Here is a 22,318-nt window from a genome sequence, read left to right as displayed (position 1 = left end):
AGATTTGAGAGTCGGGGGTCTTAACAAAATCCCCCGTACAGAAGTTGCCTTTGTCCAAGGACTCTTGTGTGTAATGTAATGGAACTGAGAGTCGTTATCAAGGGCTAGATAGAAACAGGCTGACAATATTTGTAGAATCAATATTACTGCTATGTAATCACCCAGAGCTTCATCTAGATTTTTTTTCAAGAAATTGAGCATACAGTCACAGATGGAGGTAGGAAAGCTTTTTTTCTTAGAGACGGATTTATCGATAAGAATATTTGATGCAATTTATGTGGCACTGTGATACATGTGCCACCTGTTGACAGAAGTTTGCAGTGCAGCTTGGTGCAGACACGTCAACCCATTGGTTGCATTATATCACGTGTGTGGATCGAAAGATGGCGTCTCCAAATGGAGGTAAATTCTAATTCTTTACTCTGTTGTTGGGTGTATAAATGTAAATTTTGAGAGCGAGGTGCTAATTCAACGTGTATGTTTCCTATCTATTTGCTGAAACATTCTGAGTTGATAAAAGTTTATATTTTGTACAAATAATGCATCACGTTTTGTTTTTACCAGGCTTTGCTCACACAAATGTTTTTGTCTGCCAAACCAAAATAACACAGCTTACATTAGCTACAGTAGCTAACTAACAGTTAACGAGCTAGTTAGCTAGCTACTTGGTAAGGTACACAATATATACAAAATTATGTGGACCTTCAAATTACTGGATTCGGCTATTTCAGCCACACCCGTTGCTGACAGGTGTATAAAATCGAGCACACAGCCTTGCGATCCCCATAGACAAACATTGTCAGAATGGCGTCACTGAAGAGCTCAGTGACTTGCAATGTGGCACCTTTCCAACAAGTCCTTTTTTCAAGTTTCTGCCCTGCAGTGCTATAGCTGCCCCAGTCAACTGTAAGTGCTGTTAATGTAAAGTGGAAACTAGGCGCAACAAAGGCTCAGCCACAAAGTGGTAGGCCACAAAAGTTCACAGAACGGGACTACTGAGTGCTGAAGTGCGTAGAGCGTAAAAAAAATAATCGGGAGCTCCATGAAATGGGTTTCCATGGCTGAGCAGCCGCACACAAGCCTAAGATCCCAATGCCAAGCGTCGGCTGGAGTGGTGTAAAGCTCGCTGCCATAGGACTATCTGGAGTGATGAATCACGCTTCACCATCTGACAGTCCAACAGACTAATCTGGGTTTGAAGGATGCCAGGAGAACGCTACCTTCCCGAATGCATAGTGCCAACTGTATAGTTTGGTGGAGGAGGAATAATGGTCTGGGGCTGTTTTTCATGGTTCTGGCTCAGCTCCTTATTTCCAGTGAAGGGAAATCTTAACGCTACAGCATACAATGACATTCTAGATGATTATATGCTTCCAACTTTGTGGCAACAGTTTGGGGAATGCCCCTATCCTGTTTTAGCATGACAATGCCCCTGTGCACAAAGCGAGGTCCATACAGAAGTGGTTTGATGAGATCGGTGTGGAAGAACTTGACTGGCCTCCACAGAGCCCTGACCTCAACCCCATCTAGCACGTTTGGAATGAATTGGAATCCCGACTGTGAGCTAGGCCTAATCGCCAAACATCAGTAATGCTCTTGTGGCTGAATGGAAGCAAGTCCCCGCAGCGATGTTCCAACATCTAGTGGAAAGCCTTCCCAGAAGACTGGAGGCTGTTATAGCATCAAAGTGGGGACCAACTCCATATTAATGCCCATGATTTTGGAATGAGATGTTTGACAAGCAAGTGTATACAAACATTTTGGCCATGTAGTGTAGCTATGCCGGTTGTCAACCATTAGCTAGCTAGGCCTATCCAATTTAACAATAAATTGAAGTGCATTTAAATGGACACTGACCTAGCTAGGTGGCCAGCAAAGGAACAGTAGCTCTAACTAATTAATGTGAGCTAATGTTAACGTAGCCAACTAGCTAATGCGTTGTGACATAAACAAGGGATGGGTGAAAAATAACTGATAGCTAGCTATTTAATGTTAGAAATACAGTAAAAATAACTTCCATACTGTCAAACATCTGACAATAACTATATTTCTAGCTAGCTGTCTAACTATGGTACTAGGTAGCTACTATCTAACGTTAGTTCCTTAAGCAATAGTCTACATGCAATCTCACTGTATATTGAGAAGAAAGGATCATGACCCCTTTCATAACATTATTTTCAATTCAAATCCAATTACCACTAGCAAGGTATTGTAGATGAGCCCTGTTGATGTAGCTAGCAAGCTCTGACTTAGTTTGTACAGCACACTTTCATATTTAATAGTGTTCAATCTGTTGATGATGACTAAAATCTCCATTTCAACTTTGTAAGGTGATGATTTTGAATCATCTCTGCTGAGTTTTGAGAAGCTGGATAGAGCATCTCCTGACCTATGGCCAGAGCAATGTAAGTGTGTCTTCTCTGTGTTAGCCTCATAAAGACTATCATTGCAATTGACTCATTCCTGGTTTTGATTGGTTTGCCTGTTTCATGCTGTCATCCCTCACACAGTGCCAGGAGTCGCAGATTTTGCTGCATCATGCAAAAATGTAAGTAAAAAAAAAAAAAAGATCTATAGCATTGATAAATGAATTGACCTACATGGCAGAGAGAATGCACAATCTTATTTACTTGTTTTGCATTGCAGCCAATTACCAATTCCCCACCCAAATGGATGGCTGAACTGGAGAGTGAGGACATTGAAATGTTAAAAGGTAAATTACAGTAGCATCATATGGTACACTGTTGAGCGTAGTCTTTTCACAGGTAGGCAATGTTTTGACTAACTGTATTCCTCCAACAGAGCTGGGGAGCCTGACCACAGCCAACCTGATGGAGAAGGTCAAAGGGCTACAGAACTTGGCCTACCAGCTGGGCCTTGAGGAGTGTATGTATTTACCTGAGAAACACACACATGAACAACACACACAAGAACGACACCCGCACTCACCACTTATTTGGTCTAGGTTGTCATTCCGTACACTACCTCTAGATGGTGCTGCTAGCCTTATGGCTAATTTATGTCTGAACAGTCAAGGAACATCTCAAGTATTTGGTGATAGTAATTCTACTCATTTATATTTCACGCAACAGACACCTCTTAGTAAGATTCAATGTATTTCTAATTCAATCTTTCTGAATATTTTTGTTATGAATAAGACATCAATAGATTGTAAATGGAGTATAACTCAGCAAAAAAATAAACTTTCCTTTTTCAGGACCCTGTCTTTCAAAGATAATTCGTAGAAATACAAATAACTTCACAGATCTTCATTGTAAAGGTTTTTAACACTGTTTCCCATGCTTGTTCAATGAACCATAAACAATTAATGAACATGCACCTGTGGAACGGTCGTTAAGACACTAACAGCTTACAGACGGTAGGCAATTAAGGTCACAGTTATGAAAACTTAGGACACTAAAGAGGCCTTTCTACTGACTCTGAAAAACACCATCAGAAAGATGCCCAGGGTCCCTGCTCATCTGTGTGAACGTGCCTTAGGCATGCTGCAGGGAGGCATGAGGACTGCAGATGTGGCCAGGGCAATAAATTGCAATGTCCGTACTGTGAGACGCCTACGACAGCGCTACAGGGAGACAGGATGGACAGCTGATCGTCCTCCCAGTGGCAGACCATGTGTAGCAACACCTGCACAGGATTGGTACATCCGAACATCACACCTGCGGGATAGGTACAGGATGGCAGCAACAACTGCCCGAGTTACACCAGAAACACACAATCCCTCCATCAGTGCTCAGACTGTCCGCAATAGGCTGAGAGAGGCTGGACTGAGAGCTTGTAAGGCAGATCCTCACCAGACATCACCGGCAACAACGTTACCTATGGGTACAAACCCACCGTCGCTGGACCAGGCAGGACTGGCAAAAAGTGCTCTTTCACTGACAAGTTGCAGTTTTGTCTCACCAGGGTTGATGGTCGGATTTTCGTTTATTGTCAAAGGAAATAGCGTGTATTCTGGAGCAGGATCGATTTGGAGGATGAGGGTCCGTCATGGTCTGGGGCGGTGTGTCACAGCATCCTCGGACTGAGCTTGTTGTCATTGCAGGCAATCTCAACGCTGTGCGTTACAGGGAAGACATCCTCCTGCGTCATGTGGTACCCTTCCTGCAGGCTCATCCTGACATGACCCTCCAGCAAGACAATGCCACCAGCCATACTGCTCGTTCTGTGCGTGATTTCCTGCAAGGCAGGGATGTCAGTGTTCTGCCATGGCCAGCTAAGAGCCCGGATCTCAATCCCATTGAGCACGTCTGGGACCTGTTGGATCGGAGGGTGAGGGCTAGGGCCATTCCCCACCCCCCCCAAAAATGTCCGGGAACTCGCAGGTGCCTTGGTGGAAGAGTGGGGTAACATCTCACAGCAAGAACGGGCAAATCTGGTGCAGTCCATGAGGAGATGCACTGCAGGGATGCAGCTGGTGGCCACACCAGATACGAACTGTTACTTTTGATTTTGACCCCCCCTTTGTTCAGGGACACATTATTCAATTTCTGTTAGTCACATGTCTGTGGAACTTGTTCAGTTTATGTCTCAGTTGTTGAATCTTGTTATGTTCATACAAATATTTACACATGTTAAGTTTGTTGAAAATCAACACAGTTGACAGTGAAAGGCTGTTTCTTTTTTTGCTGAATTTATATACAGTACCTGTCAAAAGTTTGGACACACCTACTCATTAAAGGTTTTTTTTCCTACATTGTGGGAATAATAGTGAAGAGATCAACACTATGAAATAACACACATGGAATCATGTATTAACCAAAAAAGTGTCAAACAAATCAAGATATATTTTAGATTCTTCAAAGTAGCCACCCTTTGCCTTGATGACAGCTTTGCACACTCTTGGCATTCTCTCAACCAGCTTCACCTGGAATAATTTTCCAACAGTCTTGAAGGAGTTCCCACATTTGCTGAGCACTTGTTGGCTGCTTTTTCTTCACTCTGCGGTCAACTCATCCCAAACCATCTCAATTGGGTTGAGGCGGGTGATTGTGGAGGCCAGGTCATCCGATGCAGCACTCCATCGCTCTCCTTCTTGGTCAAATAACTCTTAAACAACCTGGAGGTGTGTTGGGTCATTATCCTGTTGAAATACAAATGATAGTCCCACTAAGCGCAAACCAGATTGGACGGCGTATCGCTGCAGAATGATGTGGTAGCCATGTTGGTGTGTGCCTTGAATTTAAAATAAATCCCAGACAGTGTCACCAGCAAAGCACCATCGCACCACCTCCAGGCTTCAAGTTGGGAACCACACGTGCAGAGATCATCCGTTCACCTACTCTGCGTCTCTCAAATCTGGACTCGTCAGACCAAAGGACAGCTTTCCACCGGTCGAATGTCTATTGCTTGTGTTTCTTGGCCCCAAGCAAGTTTCTTCTTCTTATCGGTGACCTTTGGTAATGGTTTCTTTGAAGCAATTCGACCATGAAGGCCTGATTCACGCAGTCTCTTCTGAACAGTTGATGTTGAGATGTGTCTGTTACTTGAACTCTGTGAAGCATTTATGTGGGATGCAATCTGAGGTGCAGTTAACTCTAATGAACTTATCCTCTGCAGCAGAGGTAACTCTGGATCTTCCTTTCCTGTTGCGGTCCTCATGAGAGGCAGTTTCATCATACCGCTTGATGGAATTTGCAACAGCATTTTAAGAAACTTTCAAAGTTCTTGAACTGTTCCGGATTGACTGAGCTTCATGTCTTTAAAGTAATAATGGACTGTCATTTCTCTCTGCTTATTTGAGCTGTTCTTGTGTGGACTTGGTCTTTTACCAAATAGGGCTACCTTGTCACAACACAACTGATTGGCTCAAATGTATTAAGATGGAAAATAATTCCACAAATGAACCTTTAACAAGGCACACCTTTTAATTGAAATGCATTCCAGGCGACTACCTCATAAAGCTGATTGAGAGAATGCCAAGAGTGTGCAAATCTGTCTTCAAGGCAAATATAACATATATTTAGATATGTTTAACACTTTTTTGGTTCGCTTCCAGCGCCGACAGAGATGGCCGCCTCGCTTAACGTCCCTAGGAAACTATGCAGTATTTTGTTTTTTTATGTAATATTTATTACATTGTTACCCCAGGAAATCTTAAGTTTTATTACATACAGCCAGGAAGAACTATTGGATATAAGAGCAACGTCAACTCCCCAACATTACGACCAGGAATACGACTTTCCTGAAGCGGAACCTCTGTTTGGTCCACCACCCAGGACAATGGATCAGATCCCAGCTGGCGACCCAAAACAACGGCGCCGCAGATGGAGCGGTCTTCTGGACAGGGTCCGTAGACTGGCACATCGCACACCGCTCCCGAATATACTACTCGCTAATGTCCAGTCTCTTGACAACAAGGTAGACAAAATCCGATCAAGGGTTGCCTTCCAGAGAGACATCAGAGATTGTGACGTTCTTTGTTTTACGGAAACATGGCTCACTCGGGATATGTTATCAGATTCGGTACAGCCACCTGGTTTCTTCATGCATCGCGCCGAAAGAAACAAACATCTTTCTTGTAAGAAGAAGGGCGGAGGTGTATGCCTTATGATTAACAAGACGTGTGTGATCATAACAACATACAGGAGCTCAAGTCCTTTTGTTCACCTGACCTAGAATTCCTTACAATCAAATGCCGACCGCATTATCTACCAAGAGAATTCTCTTCGAATCTAATCACCATCATGTTTTTCCCCCCCAAGCAGACACATCGACGGCCCTGAAATAACTTCATTGGACTCTATGTAAACTGGAAACCACATATCCTGAGGCTGCATTTATTGTAGCTGGGGATTTTAACAAGGCTAATCTGAAAACAAGGCTCCCTAAATTCTATCAGCACATCTAATGTGCGACCCGGGCTGGCAAAACACTGGATCATTGTTATTCTAACTCTCCACGATGCATACAAGCCCTCCCCCCGCCCTCCTTTTGGAAAATCTGACCACGACTCCATTTTGTTGCTCCCAGCCTATAGACAGAAACTAAAACAGGTTTTGCACGTGCTCAGATCTGTTAAATGCTGGTCCGACCAATCGGATTCTACGCTTCAAGATTGCTTCGATCACGTGGACTGGGATATGTACCGCATAGCGTCGGACAATAACATTGATGAATATGCTGATTCGGTGAGCGAGTTTATTAGCAAGTGCATCGGTGATGTAACCACAGTGACTGTTAACCTTCCCCAACCAGAAAACGTGGATTGATGGCAGCATTCGCGCAAAACTGAAAGCTCGAACCACGACTTTTAATCATGGCGACCAGAAACATGACCGAATACAAACCGTGTCGCTATTCCCTCCGCAAGGCAATCAAACAAGCTCAGCGTCAGTATAGAGACAAAGTAGAGTTGCAATTCAACGGCTCAGATACGACAGGTACAGTGGGGCAAAAAAGTATTTAGTCAGCCACCAATTGTGCAAGTTCTCCCACTTAAAAAGATGAGGCCTGTAACTTTCATCATAGGTACACTTCAACTATGACAAACAAAATGAGAAAAAAAATCCAGAAAATCACATTGTAGGATTTTTTATGAATTTATTTGCAAATTAGGGTGAGAAATAAACATTTGTTATTGACCAAATACTTATCTCAATACTTTGTTATATACCCTTTGTTGGCAATGACAGAGGTGAAGACTTAGAGAAAACGTTTGACAAGGTTTTCACACACTGTTGCTGGTATTTTGGCCCATTCCTCCATGCAGATCTCCTCTAGAGCAGTGATGTTTTGGGGCTCTTGCTGGGCAACACGGACTTTCAACTCCCTCCAAAGATTTTCTATGGGTTTGAGATCTGGAGACTGGCTAGGCCACTCCAGGACCTTGAAATGCTTCTTACGAAGCCACTCCTTCGTTGCCCGGGCGGTGTGTTTGGGATCATTGTCATGCTGAAAGACCCAGCCACGTTTCATCTTCAATGCCCTTGCTGATGGAAGGAGGTTTTCACTCAAAATCTCACACTACATGGCCCCATTCATTCTTTCCTTTACACGGATCAGTCGTCCTGGTCCCTTTGCAGAAAAACAGCTCCAAAGCATGATATTTCCACCCCCATGCTTCACAGTAGGTATGGTGTTCTTTGGATGCAACTCAGCATTCTTTTTCTTCCAAACACGACGAGTTGAGTTTTTACCAAAAAGTTATATTTTGGTTTCATCTGACCATATGACATTCTCCCAATCTTCTTCTAGATCATCCAAATGCTGTCTAGCAAACTTCAGACGGGCCTGGACATGTACTGGCTTAAGCAAGGGGGACACGTCTGGCACTGCAGGATCTGAGTCCCTGGCGGCATAGTGTGTACTGATGGTAGGCTTTGTTACTTTGGTCCCAGCTCTCTGCAGGTCATTCGCTAGGTCCCCCCGTGTGGTTCTGGGATTTTTGCTCACCGTTCTTGTGATCATTTTGACCCCACGGGGTGAGATCTTGCGTGGAGCCCCAGATCGAGGGAGATTATCAGTGGTCTTGTATGTCTTCCATTTCCTAATAATTGCTCCCACAGTTGATTTCTTCAAACCAAGCTGCTTACCTATTGCAGATTCAGTCTTCCCAGCCTGGTGCAGGTCTACAATTTTGTTTCTGGTGTCCTTTGACAGCTCTTTGGTCTTGGCCATGGTGGAGTTTGGACTGTTTGAGGTTGTGTCTTTTGTACTGATAACAAGTTCAAACAGGTGCCATTAATACAGGTAATGAGTGGAGGACAGAAGAGCCTCTTAAAGAAGAAGTTACAGGTCTGTGAGAGCCAGAAATCTTGCTTGTTTGTAGGTGACCAAATACTTATTTTCCACCATAATTTGCAAATAAATTCCTTAAAAATCCTACAATGTGATTTTCTGGATTTTTTTCTTCTCATTTTGTCTGTCATTGTTGAAGTGTACCTATGATGAAAATTACAGGCCTCTCTCATCTTTTTAAGTGGGAGTTCTTGCACAATTGGTGGCTGACTAAATACTTTTTTGCCCCACTGTATGTGGCAGGGTCTACAGTCAATCACGGACTACAAAAAGAAAACCAGCCCCGTCGCGCACCACGATGTCTTGCTCCCAGACAAACTAAACAACTTCTTTGCTCGCTTTGAGGACAATACAGTGCCACCGACACGGCCCGCTAACAAAACCTGTGGGCTCTACTTCACTGCAGCCAACGTGAGTAAAACATTTAAACATGTTAACCCTCGCAGGGCTGCCGGCCCAGACGGCATCCCTAGCCGCGTCCTCAGAGCATGCGCAGACCAGCTGATTGGTTTGTTTTACGGACATATTCAATCAATCCTTATCCCAGTCTGCTGTTCCCACATGCTTTAAGAGGGCCACCATTGTTCCTGTTCCCAAGAAAGTCATTTAGCTCAGTTACCTTAGCTATCGCCCTGTAGCACTCACTTCCGTCATCATACTTTGAGAGACTAGTCAAAGACCATGTCACCTCCAACCTACCTGACACCCTAGACCCACTCCAATTTGCTTACCGCCCCAATAGGTCCACAGACGACGCAATCACACTGCACACTGCCCTAACCCATCTGGACAAGAGGAATGCCTATGTAAGAATGCTGTTCATCGACTACAGCTCAGCATTTAACACCATCGTACCCTCCAAACTCGTCATCAAGCTCGAGACCCTGGACTTCCTGACGGGCCGCCCCCAGGTGGTGAGGGTAGGAAACATCTCCACCCCGCTGAACCGCAATACTGGGGCGTCACAAGGGTGCATTCTCAGCCCTCTCCTGTACTCCCTATTCACCCATGACTGCGTGGCCATGCACACCAACTCAATCATCAAGTTTGCAGACGACACTGCAGTGGTAGTCTTGATTACCAACAACGACGAGACGGCCTGCAGGAGGAGGTGAGGGCCCTCGGAGTGTGGTGTCAGGAAAATAACCTCACACTCAATGTCAACAAAACAAAGGAGATGATCGTGGACTTCAGGAAACAGCAGAGGGAACAGCCCCCTCTCCACATCGATGGTTCAGTAGTGGAGAAGATGCTAAGTTTTAAGTTCCTCTGCATACACATCACGGACAAACTGAAATGGTCCACCCACAGAGAGTTCAGGAGGCTGAAGAAATTTGTCTTGTCACCAAAAACACTCACAAACTTTTACAGATGTACAATCGAGAGCATCCTGTCCGCCTGGAACGGCAACTGCTCCGCCCACAACCATAAGGCTCTCTAGAGGGTAGTGAGGTCTGCACAACACATCACTGGGGGCAAACTACCTGCCTCCAGGACACCTACACCACCTGATGATGTCACAGGAAGGCCAAAAAGATCATCAAGGACAACAACCACCCGAGCCACTGCCTGTTCACCCCACTAACCTCCAGAAGGCGAGTTCAGTACAGGTGCATCAAAGCTGGGACCAAGACTATCTCAAAGCCATGAGACTGTTAAACAGCCATCACTAACATTGAGTGGCTGCTGCCAACATACTGACTCATCTCTAGCCACTTTAATAATTAAAAATTGGATCTAATAAATGTATCACTAGACACTTTAAACAATGCCACTTTATATGTTTACATACCCTACATTACTCATCTCATATGTATACTGTACTCTATACCATCTACTGCATATTGCCTATGCCGTTCGGCCATCGCTCAACCATATATTTTTATGTACATATTCTTATTAATTCCTTTGTGTGTGTAAGGTAGTTGTTGTGAAATGGTTAGGTTACTTGTTAGATATTACTGCATGGTCAGAACTAGAAGCACAAGCATGTTGCTACACTTGCATTAACATTTGCTAACCATGAGTATGTGACAAATAAAATGTGATTTACATGATTTCATAGTTTTGATGTCTTCACTATTATTCTACAATGTAGAAAATAGTAAAAAATAAAGAAAAACCCTTCAATGAGAATGTCAAATTTTGACTGGTACTGTCTGTATAAGGCTATCTTGTTGTCTAATCGGGTGTATAAAACAGTTGGAGCACTGCACGTATGAATCTATTATTTTCATTGTGTTGATTATGGGTTGGTAATTCAGCGTAAAACAACAGCATTTCGAGAGTGCATTTAGAAGCCTTTTGAAGTGGTGGAAGGTCTCACATAAGCATAACACATCAACGATTGAAGCATGTGATGGATGCAAAATGTGGTCTGACATATTTTCTGCATCTGTTGTCCTAATCCTTAACATGTGGATTAGAGAGATATAGCTAAGTGCTCCTATTTTTCCTAAGAGGAAGATGGGTACTTGGCTTACTGTGGACAAAGCACACCATGCACAAACCCAGAAAGAGCGATTTGATACAGACTGAAATGTTTCCTCTCAAAATTATATGGTTGCTTCCAAAATAACAGTATTGTAAAATTCTGACACACTGCATGCTTTTAATGTTGACTGCACTTTCCTTTTCAATTGTTTTGCGCTCTTGTTGTAGAGTAAAGCACTCCCTGACAATCAGATTTATATATATATGCTTTGTGGTGGGAGTTCTCCCTTAAATCTGGAGTGGATTTAGTCTCCATACAATGCTTAAAACAGAAACTGTAATATTGTACGATGGGGACCAAGAACCCTCTGCCCCTCTTTGCGATCCTGAGCGATGTAGAGCATGTTGCTATGCAGAGTTGGTACAGGGCTGATACGTCCCGCGCCACAGCGAGCACCACGCTGATTTGTCAAATTCCATAAAGACAGGATGATTAAAGTAGGCTCATTCTGGAGAGGATTATGCCAAACATGATTTGTCTGGGCTTTGCCCCGCTCACTCAGAAAAATGAGAAATACATTTTTATTTAATGGCAACTTTTGAGTAGATCAAGGAGGCATGCCACGTCAGAATATTGCCACCAAGATATAGAGCATGACTTGACAGCTTGAATGACAATGAATTGCCTCAAAATGCGTGTAGACTTGGTGGGGATGACACTGCTCTATCGAATGTCCCACATATTATGTCGCAGGCATTATGAAAGCTCAGATTAGTGTAATTGACTTCAGCATAGATGAAATGTGTTATCTGCTTATTTCAGGCTCATATTTACAGGTCAGGATCCTCTGTCTACCACACACATTTGAGCATATTATTCCTGCTAAATACAAAATGAAACAGGCTGATCATACAGTCTGATCCAGGGTCTGTGGGACCAATCTCACCCAAACGTGATAATCTTCATTTACAGGCATTTATGGCCAAATGAAGCTATCTGATGTCCCTCACATTTTTCAGATCAGCTCGACTCATGGCCTGAGCATGCACTGGTCTGTTAATGAGCTTTAATTCAATGCTTCATGTTGTCTACCATACCACGTATTTATTAGTCAAGAACGTGTTGTAGCTGGTTCTTATAAAGCTGTTATCTGGCATAAAGGAAGGGACGTTGTTTTTGCAACCATGTCATGTACCTCGGGATGACGCAACACAATGATGGTTATTATAGGTCTCAGAGCAGCTTGTACTGGAGCCTCTTTAATGTGCTCTGGTTTAATTTTCTCCTTTTCCCGCTGTCAGGGGAGGCCTTGTAAATCTCAGCTACTTTTTCATCATGTTTGTGCGCTCTTCAGTGCCCCGTAAACAAGCCACCTGAGAGAGAAGCGGAGAGAGAGAGAGAGCATGAAGGCAGGGGACAGGATTTACTATCCCCCTTAAACATGTGGCCCATTGAACTGTGGGCTGTTTAATGGGAAGAGCACAATCAGCCAGTGAAAACACACCGCCCTGCGGCCCGAGGAGGAAGGGGACTGGCCAGAGGTAGACACCTCTCACCTAGAGGACACTGATTTCACCTAGCCCTTCAGGAGGACTTGGAACACTACCATGGCAATATTATAGATGCCATTCAGAATTTTTTTTTTTAATTAAATGACTAAAACATATAAATATGAAGATGGGCCTAATGTGAAATGACAATGTAACGTTTGGAGATTGAGGCAGATTATGCCTGTAGATCATAGACCCCAAGACTAGAAGGCATGTGGGACAGCACTTTGTGTAGATGTGTATTTATATATGCCTATGTGTTAGTATAAGTGTGTGGCAGGCTGTCCCCTGGGGAGGGGGCTCCACATCCCCATGGCTGTGTGACGCTGCCCGGGTGGGTCCCAGCGGGGGCCTGGCGCGTGCCTCCTCCCCAGACCCCAGCTGCTTCCCCACCCTGTGATGAATGCCCCTGTCGTGGGCCGCTGAGCCCGGCATCAGGCCCTGGGTCCTAGGGGAGCACTGACTACTGTGATAAGTGATGTTATTGGAGGTAATTGAAAGGAGAGTGGTCCTGAGGGACATGTCTCAGGCTGCTGCTCTAACACACTTGTAGGTTTCACTGATCACCACCACCACTGACTGACTGGCTGACTGACTGACTGGGCCTTGGCTCGTTGGTAATGCAGTGATACCTTTGTATCACTGCAAAGGCAGCCCTTTGTGTCACTGCAAAATCAGCCCTATGCAGAGACCATAAGTGTAGTGATAGTATTTTTTTAAATAATTCTTCAGTTAGATTATGAAAAGAACTGTACCGACTGAGCCTCCTGATTATTCACTGCAATGGATTTATTATTGGAAATAGAATGAGGCTGTCATGATCATCCAGGTTTGGTTTGATACGAAGGAATGCCAGTCAAGACCAGTCCTGCTCAGTATTGGCTGGCAGTGGCACAGAGCTGTCATGTACTCCACTGTGCCGCCACCACCAGAGTAGAACCAGGATGACACCCACATCCTTGCCTATGTGGAGGTGAGGCTGAAGGTCAGCGCAGACAGCTCTTAATGGCCCAACATTCACAGCCTCCTCTCCTCCTCAGCATCAATCTCCTGCCTATAAACAGGCCTGTGCTGCTGAATATGATTGCATTCACACTGGCCCACGGTGCTAATGTGCTTCCATCAATCCATCCAGGGCGACCTGAGTGACCGCGGGGCGGGCCGTTATGAAGTGCTGCTCCCTGACAGCCTCTGAATGAGGAACAGGGGACCCTCCTCCTCTGTCCTCCTCTTCTCTCTGCACCGGCCTGCTTTATGGGCTCATAGTGGAGACGAATGGCAGCTCCCCTTCGCCAGAGAGTTGTTAGGATTGGCATGAAGGGAAACTGAAATAGGACATCAACGATGCTGTGTATGTGTTGATCAGTTTTCTGTATCAAATTATTATTATGTGTTGGAACTTGTTGTTTTTTTGTGTGTGATTTGAGATGCATGTTTTGGGGGAAATATTGTGTGGCTTGAAGAGATGAAATCGCTGGTATGAGAAAATTGTCCCCGAAAAGCTTGTTTGTTCAGCCAAATATATATCAAGTTATTCCAGAAGCTTCAAACCAGTGTTGCATGGTTATCGCAGAATAGGTTCCTGACTGTTGGTTTAGTGTAGCTGTTGCAGCATGAAGCAACAGTTGTTGCTGAATCGCAATCGTACGAACAATCATAATTGAGTTTCATCAAGATTGTCTAAACAAGTCAATTGATCACCCAGTAGCAGTGGAGCTGTGTCTTCTGTATCATTATTATGTGTGTATCATGGTAGAGGGAGGGAGAGCTGCACACACCGCCTGTTCCTCAGCCCTGCCTGCCTTCCGCCTCCCTGATCAGATCGGAAATGACACCTCATTTCCATAAATGCATTAAGAATTCATTGGATTTTTGTATTTCCCAGCTAATCATTTTGGCGGTGTAAAACCTTTTTAGGCTTTTTAATGAATTAATTTTGACTGATTGCCTATTAATAAGGACACCTCTTGAGCAGGGATAGGCTGTGGCAGGGGTGAGGCGGTGTAGATGTTTGTTTGTGCGAGCAAGCTTGTGTGTGTGTGTCAGTGCACACAGGCAGCAGGCAGGAAGACATTGGAGGGAGAGAAGAGGGGGGAGGAGAGGAGCGCGCTCTCGGTTGGGACATAAAGAGGAACCAGTGGCTCCCCTGGGAAATCACTGGTCGTGTCTGCATCTTAAATATCCCTGTGAAGTATCAATAAGTGGGTAATTGAATTTTGAACACAAACATGAGCGTCAGGTGTATGTGTTGTGAGGCGGGGGGTTATATGGGGGGGGGTGAATGTGTTGATGGCAGAAGGAGGTGGGGTGTGTGGGGGGGGGGGTGTCATCTCCTCTGTGCCTCTCCAGTCCCTGGGGAAGTGGGCAGTGAGAATGGATGTTAAATCCATTAAATAAAGCTTACAGACAGTAATAGCTGAGTGGCACTTGAAGATGGGCAGTGGTGGTCAGATTAGTATGCTTGACTCTTAATGAAAGTGAATTGGGGCAGTCAGGGCTGGAGGCTGGGACACCAGTTAACCCAGGTGGTCATCTGTCTCTGGGGCTAACAGGGGTCTGGCTGGCTTCTCTGGCGTGTGCCTGGAGTGGTGAAGCGACCTCACCATGATTACTACCATTCCACACACGGGAGGGGGCGCAGGGGGAAACAAGATGATGTGACTGACACCCAGATCACTCACTCCAAACGGTAGGAAGGTGATGTCACACATTTAGGCTATATATTTACATTTTGAGAGTATCATTTTGAGAAGTGCCGGTGAACGAATATTGTATTCAGTTTTGGATATTCATCTGGTTGAGGGGGACATTGTGTAATTGTATTTTCCTGTGTACATCAGGTTGTGATATCATCCCCAGACCAGCCAGGGCTCAATGATAATTAGAGAGCAACTAATCAACAGGGTTAAGACAAGGCCCTCACAATCCATAAGCCAAATGTGTCATTTAGTATAATGGCAGCTGTAACAAGTCGCTGATTAACAAAGTACAGAATTAGGGATTGACCTTTCTAATCAACTAAACACATCTCTCACTCCCTCTAATCAGTATTGATCACTCCTGGCCTGTAACAACATGTATGTGTGGGCATGTGCACTCACATCTGTGTGTGCTCTGAGGTGGGGGGGGCTGTTGTGTGCACAAGGCAGACCTCATTGACAGAGATCTATGTGGGTGTCTTTCAGTCCGTGTGTGTGAGTCCAGTTGCCTGAGGGGGGTGGCTTGCTGGTCCTTTCTCTTCCCACGTTTAATCTTTCTCTTACAATGCAAATCGTATGAGTTTCTATCTGTCAGACAGAGGGGGAGGCTAAACGGAACTCTAATTAATGAGTGGCTCAGAGGGGTGAGTCCTGATGGAGGGGGTCTCTGGGGGAGGTGAGGGGCACAGCCACAGACCAGGCTGCTCTACTTTATTTTTGGGGGATGGAGAGATACAGAGGAAGAGACACCAGTCTGTCCCATTTAGCAGGCCTCTCCAGAAACCAGTGGTCCATTTAACAAGCCCTTAGCAGAGAGATCAGAAAGACAAACCTGGGATTAGGAGACCAATGACTCAATAGGATTCTCTAAAGGTCCTGTCTCCATCAGCATAACGTTTGGAGAGAATGCCATTTGTATTTGGGAACGCGATACAGCGATAATTCCATCATTTTATGTTATAGTTTTATCTACAGTCTTGTCTTTTCATTAAGTATCAAATGCAAGGTCAAAGCAGACATTTAATTATGCTCTTCTCTATTTAACATGTAGATCTCTCTTTCTCCATGCCCCAAGATTGAGTATAAGTCTAACTAGATATATAGAGCACTGTTGTGATAGCCTTTGGCTCACTAAACCCAACTCCTCCTAATAGGGAAATGATATTTGTGCACCAGTAGTTTTGTGTCATCTTAATTCATTACATCCCACGTGATTCTGATGGTTTCATTCCATCTAAGACCCTGTATGTCGGTCTGTCCGGGGGCACTAATTATTTTGTTTAGTGTTATTCGAAGAGACCACAGCACCGCGCAAAATTAATCAATCCCAATCCAATTAGCATCATGTTGAACCTGATGATGGACGCCTCAAGGTGAAGCGGCCCGTGCCCAGCCGGGGCATTATCATTCCAGGGAGGGCGGCTCATCTAAATTACAATTCACCCTGCTTTTTCATTAGCCGCCGTGGCGCCGCTAACCTCTTCACCGCTTTGCACAGCCCAACAAACACCTAGGCAGCTCATCAGCTCTAGTGTCTGGTTCAACAAGCAGAGAGAGACAGTTGTACAACCTTCTGTGTGGGTGGGAAGACTTGGGACAGTCAGACACACTCACACTCATGTGTTTGCATGTTTTTCCAAAAATCTACAAGAATTGTCAGTGTGGCCTGTAATGCTCTTCGTGTCCTGGTGGGTATGTTTATCAACTGTATGAAGCTGGTGTTTTTGTGTACGTTTGAAGAGGTGGTCCCAGCTCCCCTCTTGGCCCTGAGCTTTGATTCTGTACTGATGCTAAGAGCCTGCTCCTCCTATTATCAGGAACAAAGTGTAATTACTGGACCTGGATGAGGCCTCTCCAGGGTGGCTCTGATGCTGGAGCATCCCTGTAGCTTCCCTTGTGACACAACCTGGCTGTTGTTGACTGAAAACCTCCTGGAATACGCTCCTTACCAGATAGAAGCAAGGTGACAAGGCGTTCAGTTGGGGCCAATCTGTTTTCGACGCAATGGGGTTGGCACAGATCCAGAACTATTGTGCAGAGCTTGTTTTGTAGACCCCCACCAAGTGCTCTTCATTATGTCTCCGTACAGTACATCTCCCATTTTCATGGGCTTTCCTAGCTAACCTTCATGGTTTATGTTGTGAGTGCTATCTGATCAGTGTCTTCGGTTCTTATGACGGTCATTCAGTGGTAACTAAGTGTATTCAGTGAGAAGAAATGTGGTTATGGCCATAGTCTCTTAGACATAAGGCACCATGGAAAGTTGTGGATTGATTAGTTTGCGTTCCAGAGAACGGTATCTCTCAGACAACATCCCCCTTTCACTCCCCCCATCTTTTTCTTTAACACAGTTATACATGCACATACTGAGATGCTTGAATAGATGTATCTGGCTGCCTTGATAAGGCAATCACAAGGGGTGTGTGTCTCTTTAGTAGCTAGTTTGCGTCTTATGTTGTTTTCCGTGTCCAGAATGAACAGATGTTTGGATAAATTACCTCCCCGTTAGATGTTTCACAAATGAAATGCATGCTTTGCATTGATAAGTGATTCTGCTCTGAAGTGAGGGACTGGGTGATGGAGTGCTGTAGCTTGTTTGAGTCTAAATCCATGGTTGAAGCATAAGTTTTGACAGCATACAGTGGCAATAAAAATGATGTGAACCCTTTGGAATTACCTGGATATCTGCATAAATTGGTCATCAAATCTTAATCTAAGTCACAATAATAGACAAACATAGTGTGCTTAAACTAATAACACACAACTTATTGTATTATTCTTGTCTATAGTGAATACATTATTTAAACATTCACAGTGTAGGTTGGGAAAAGTATGTAAACCCCTAGGCTAATGACTTCTCCAAAAGCTAATTGGAGTCAGGAGTCAGCTAACCTGGAATCCAGTCAATGAGATGAGATTGGAGATGTTGGTTAGAGGTGCCTTTCCCTATAAAAAACACTCACAAAATATGAGTTTGCTATATACAAGAAGCATTGCCTGATGTGAACCATGCCTCGAACAAAAGAGATCTCAGAAGACCTAAGCTTAAGAATTGATGACTTGCAAAAGGTTATAAAAGTATATCTAAAAGCCTTGATGTGCATCAGTCCACAGTATGACAAATGGTCTATAAATGGAGAAAGTTCAGCACTGTTGCTACTCTCCCTAGGAGTGGCCGTCCTGCAAAGATGACTGCAAGAGCACAGTGCAGAATGCTCAATGAGGTTAAGAAGAATCTAGTGTCAGCTAAAGACTTACAGAAATCTCTGGAACATGCTAACATCTCTGTTGACAAGTCTTCGATACGTTAAACACTAAACAAGAATGGTGTTCATGGGAGGACACCACAGAAGAAGCCACTGCTGTCCAAAAAAAAACATTTCTGCAAGTTTGAAAAAGTGCACCTGGATGTTCCACAGCGCTACTGGCAAAATATTCTGTGGACAGATGAAACTACAGTTGAGTTGTTTGGAAGGAACACACAACACTATGTGTGGAGAAAAAAAGGCACAGCACACCAACATCAAAACCTCATCTCAACTGTAAAGTATGGTGGCGGGAGCATCATGGTTTGGGGCTGCTTATTCAATAAAGACATCAAAACATATAATTGTTTGTGTGTTATTAGTTTAAGCAGACTGTGTTTGTCTATTGTTGTGACTTGGATGAAGATCAGATGAAATTTTAGGACCAATTTATGCAGAAATCCAGGTAAACTCAGCAAAAAAAGAAACGTCCCTTTTTCAGGACCCTGTCTTTAAAGATAATTCGTAAAAATCCAAATAACTTCACAGATCTTCATTGTAAAGGGTTTAAACACTGTTTCCCATGCTTGTTCAATGAACCATAAACAATTCATGTACATGCACCTCTGGAACAGTCGTTAAGACACTAACAGCTTACAGACGGAAGGCAATTAAGGTCAAAGTTATGAAAACTTAAGACACTAAAGAGACCTTTCTACTGACTCTGGGGGACAAAATGCCCAGGATCCCTGCTCATCTGCATGAAAGTGGATTAAGCATGCTGCAAGGAGGCATGAGGACTGCAGATGTGGCCAGGGCAATTAACTGCAATGTCCGTACTGTGAGACGCCTAGGACAGCGCTACAGGGAAACAGGATGGACAGTCCTCGCAGTGGCAGACCACGTGTAGCAACACCTTCACAGGATTGGTACATCCGAACATCACACCTGCGGGATAGGTACAGGATGGCAGCAACAACTGCCCGAGTTACACCAGAAACACACAATCCCTCCTGCTCAGACTGTCCGCAATAGGCTGAGAGAGGCTGGACTGAGGGCTTGTAGGTCTGTTGTATGGAAGGGAACTCGCAGGTGCCTTGGTAGAAGAGTGGGGTAACATCTCACAGTAAGAACTGGCAAATCTGGTGCAGTCCATGAGGAGATACACTGCCGTACTTAATGCAGCTGGTGGCCACACCAGATACTGTTACTTTTGATTTTGACCCCCCCTTTGTTCAGGGACACATTACATTTCTGTTAGTCACATGTCTGTGGAACTTGTTCAGTTTACGTCTCAGTTGTTGAATCTTGCTATGTTCATACAAATATTTTCACATATTTACACAAGTTTGCTGAAAATAAATGCAGTTGACAGTGAGAGTTTATTTCCAAAACGTTTGCATACTTTTTCTTGCCACTGTAGGTTGTAGTGTACCCAGAAGTTTACTATACAGAAGTCAGTGGAAATACTTTCAATTAATCAATTGTTTTTAGGTAGGTTACCTCAAGCATCCTTGAGTAAGAGGTGCTCAAAAAGGTTTGATTTCTGAAATGTACAGTTGATATTTACATCGTATCATTTGTTCATTCTCCAGCCAGGGAGATGACCAGGGGAAAGTTCCTGAACATCCTGGAGAGACCCAAAAAGTGAAGACCCAGGATGTGTCTGCACAGAGAGTAAAACAACACCCAGACGACTGACTTGAGACAGAAGAGGAATCAGACCTATGCCTTTATGTATACACTCATACTACTACTACCACCATCAAGTCCCTGGATTTGAATATTGACACTAAATTCATTCACTGCGGAGTTCCCCTCGAGTCAAAGGGCAGCAACACTTTTCACCCCTTGACCTGTACATTTATTTTGTCCTCAAAGGCAGTTCCATTTAGTTTTATAATGATTTGAAATGGTGAATTACTTTCCTGTTTAGCTAGCTTGCAGGACTGTTTTGAAATGTGTATATTCTGTATTTATTATTTTTCTATTTGGAGCATTCTAAAAAAAAAAGTGCAATTTGTCAAAGAAAATTGTGTAATTCTTTAAAAAAAATAATAAATTGCTCCCTCTTTTAGGCTATAACATGTTTATTAATTGTCCTTGTAATTGGTAATTACCCTCAGTGTGCATCTATGGATACAATTGAATCTTTCAATGGTTTAGGATACAATTAAATTCACTTCAGAAACTGGTTCCATGACGCAACAGTTTTTTGGGGGGATTCAAACTTTTAATTAGGGCAATAACTTCATGCCTGTGCCACTCCATAGACGCTTTCTGTTAGAGCACCTCTCTGGCTTTGGACATGTAAGGAGCTGTGACATGAGAGTGCTTCCCTGCTACAAGGGCATTTTTTCATTTAATGAGGAAGTAGAGGCCCTACACAAAACGTTGCGTAAAAATAATATTTCTCATTGTCATCCCTTTTAATGAGAGTTGACATAATTACTATGACCATTTCTTTTCTAATTAGCACACTTCCAGCGACGTCGGAGCTAGCGGCCAGGCAAAAAGGAAATCAGACAGGCATGCTGAATGGGAAACAAAAAGAAGTCCGTCCAACATAATTAGGTGAGACAATGCCTCAGACTGTTCCCGGCTGGAGATGTCGCAGGGGCTCTGGCCGCGCTGGGGAGCGCTCACTCTCCACAAGTTACACATCTCCACAGGCCGCTAATAAGCCCCTAATTGTCTTTCCGAGTCACACGGACAGAGGCAGCCACTGCCCAAGTGGCTGCACCCCCTGCCTCTCGCACGTACCCAGCTTCACCTCTTGCAAAATACTGATTATTTATATAATTTCCCCGTTCCCAGACAGCGTGTGTGTTTTCCTGTGTGTGCTGGAGATTCCTGTGACGGGTTGGGTGTGGGGAGTGGAAGTACAGCATGGCCTGATGGGCAGGAATGTAAGTTGGCGGAGGAGGGCAAGCTACTTATTTTACCCCCACTGCATCAGGGTTTATTATAGTCTCCTGTAGTCTGTTTAATTTATCTGCTCTAGTCTAGTGTACAGTGTTTATTTTCTGTCAAATTTAACCACTACTGTACCTTATAACACAAGTTTTACATCATTTTAGGGGTGAAAAGTGAGTATGTAGCTCAGATAGTGTAGAGCTGACTGGTTGACATGGCCTATTGCTGTGTTGGCTGGTTAAAACTTGTTGATATTGACTGATGTACATTGATCAGTCTACTGAGTGTTGACACAGTAAGTGACCTGGCGTTCACAATATGGTGCAATCACTGGTGGCTGTATCTCATGCGAGGCTTCCGGTCCGTTGGATGCTCCTCGAGAAACGGGTCATTCCCCATGGAGGGGTCGTCTATTCAGAGAGAACAAACTCCTCCATCCGTCAACAATACATCGCCCTGACCTCACCGAGCCTCACTGCCCAGACAAACGTCAATTCGATGTTCCCTCAGGCCTTTAATTAGCTGTCAATTAGTGCAAATTAATCAACTCCTCGCCTAGTTAAGCAATGCCGGCAGGCAGCTCCCAAACACGCCATTGTAGAGGAGCCATGAGAACTGGAACTAGCAAACTCACTTTGCATCAGGGGGTCATCAAGCCCTGGACAGCGCTTTGGGGAAAGAAAAAAAGCAGACCTTCTTGCAGTGTTTTAGTTT

The 22,318-nt window shown here is 44.2% G+C and overlaps 1 protein-coding gene across 2 annotated transcripts; it reads left to right on the top strand.

The window, feature by feature from the left end:
- Window positions 1-196: 196 nt before the first annotated feature.
- Window positions 197-20,883, top strand: LOC100136175 (rtp12.5). Of its 2 annotated transcripts, XM_036962199.1 has the most exons (7): window positions 197-217; window positions 312-402; window positions 2,331-2,405; window positions 2,511-2,548; window positions 2,647-2,713; window positions 2,803-2,886; window positions 20,284-20,883. In XM_036962199.1, the coding sequence occupies exons 1-7, from the start codon at window positions 212-214 to the stop codon at window positions 20,337-20,339; spliced, it is 417 nt and encodes a 138-aa protein (XP_036818094.1). In that variant the 5' UTR covers window positions 197-211; the 3' UTR covers window positions 20,340-20,883.
- The last annotated feature ends 1,435 nt before the right edge of the window (window positions 20,884-22,318 follow it).

The sequence above is a fragment of the Oncorhynchus mykiss genome, chromosome 25 (genome assembly GCF_013265735.2).
Source record: "Oncorhynchus mykiss isolate Arlee chromosome 25, USDA_OmykA_1.1, whole genome shotgun sequence".
NCBI classification, from domain to species: domain Eukaryota; kingdom Metazoa; phylum Chordata; class Actinopteri; order Salmoniformes; family Salmonidae; genus Oncorhynchus; species Oncorhynchus mykiss.
Note: the sequence above shows the minus strand (reverse complement) of the source record. Positions and strands in the feature narration are given on the sequence as shown.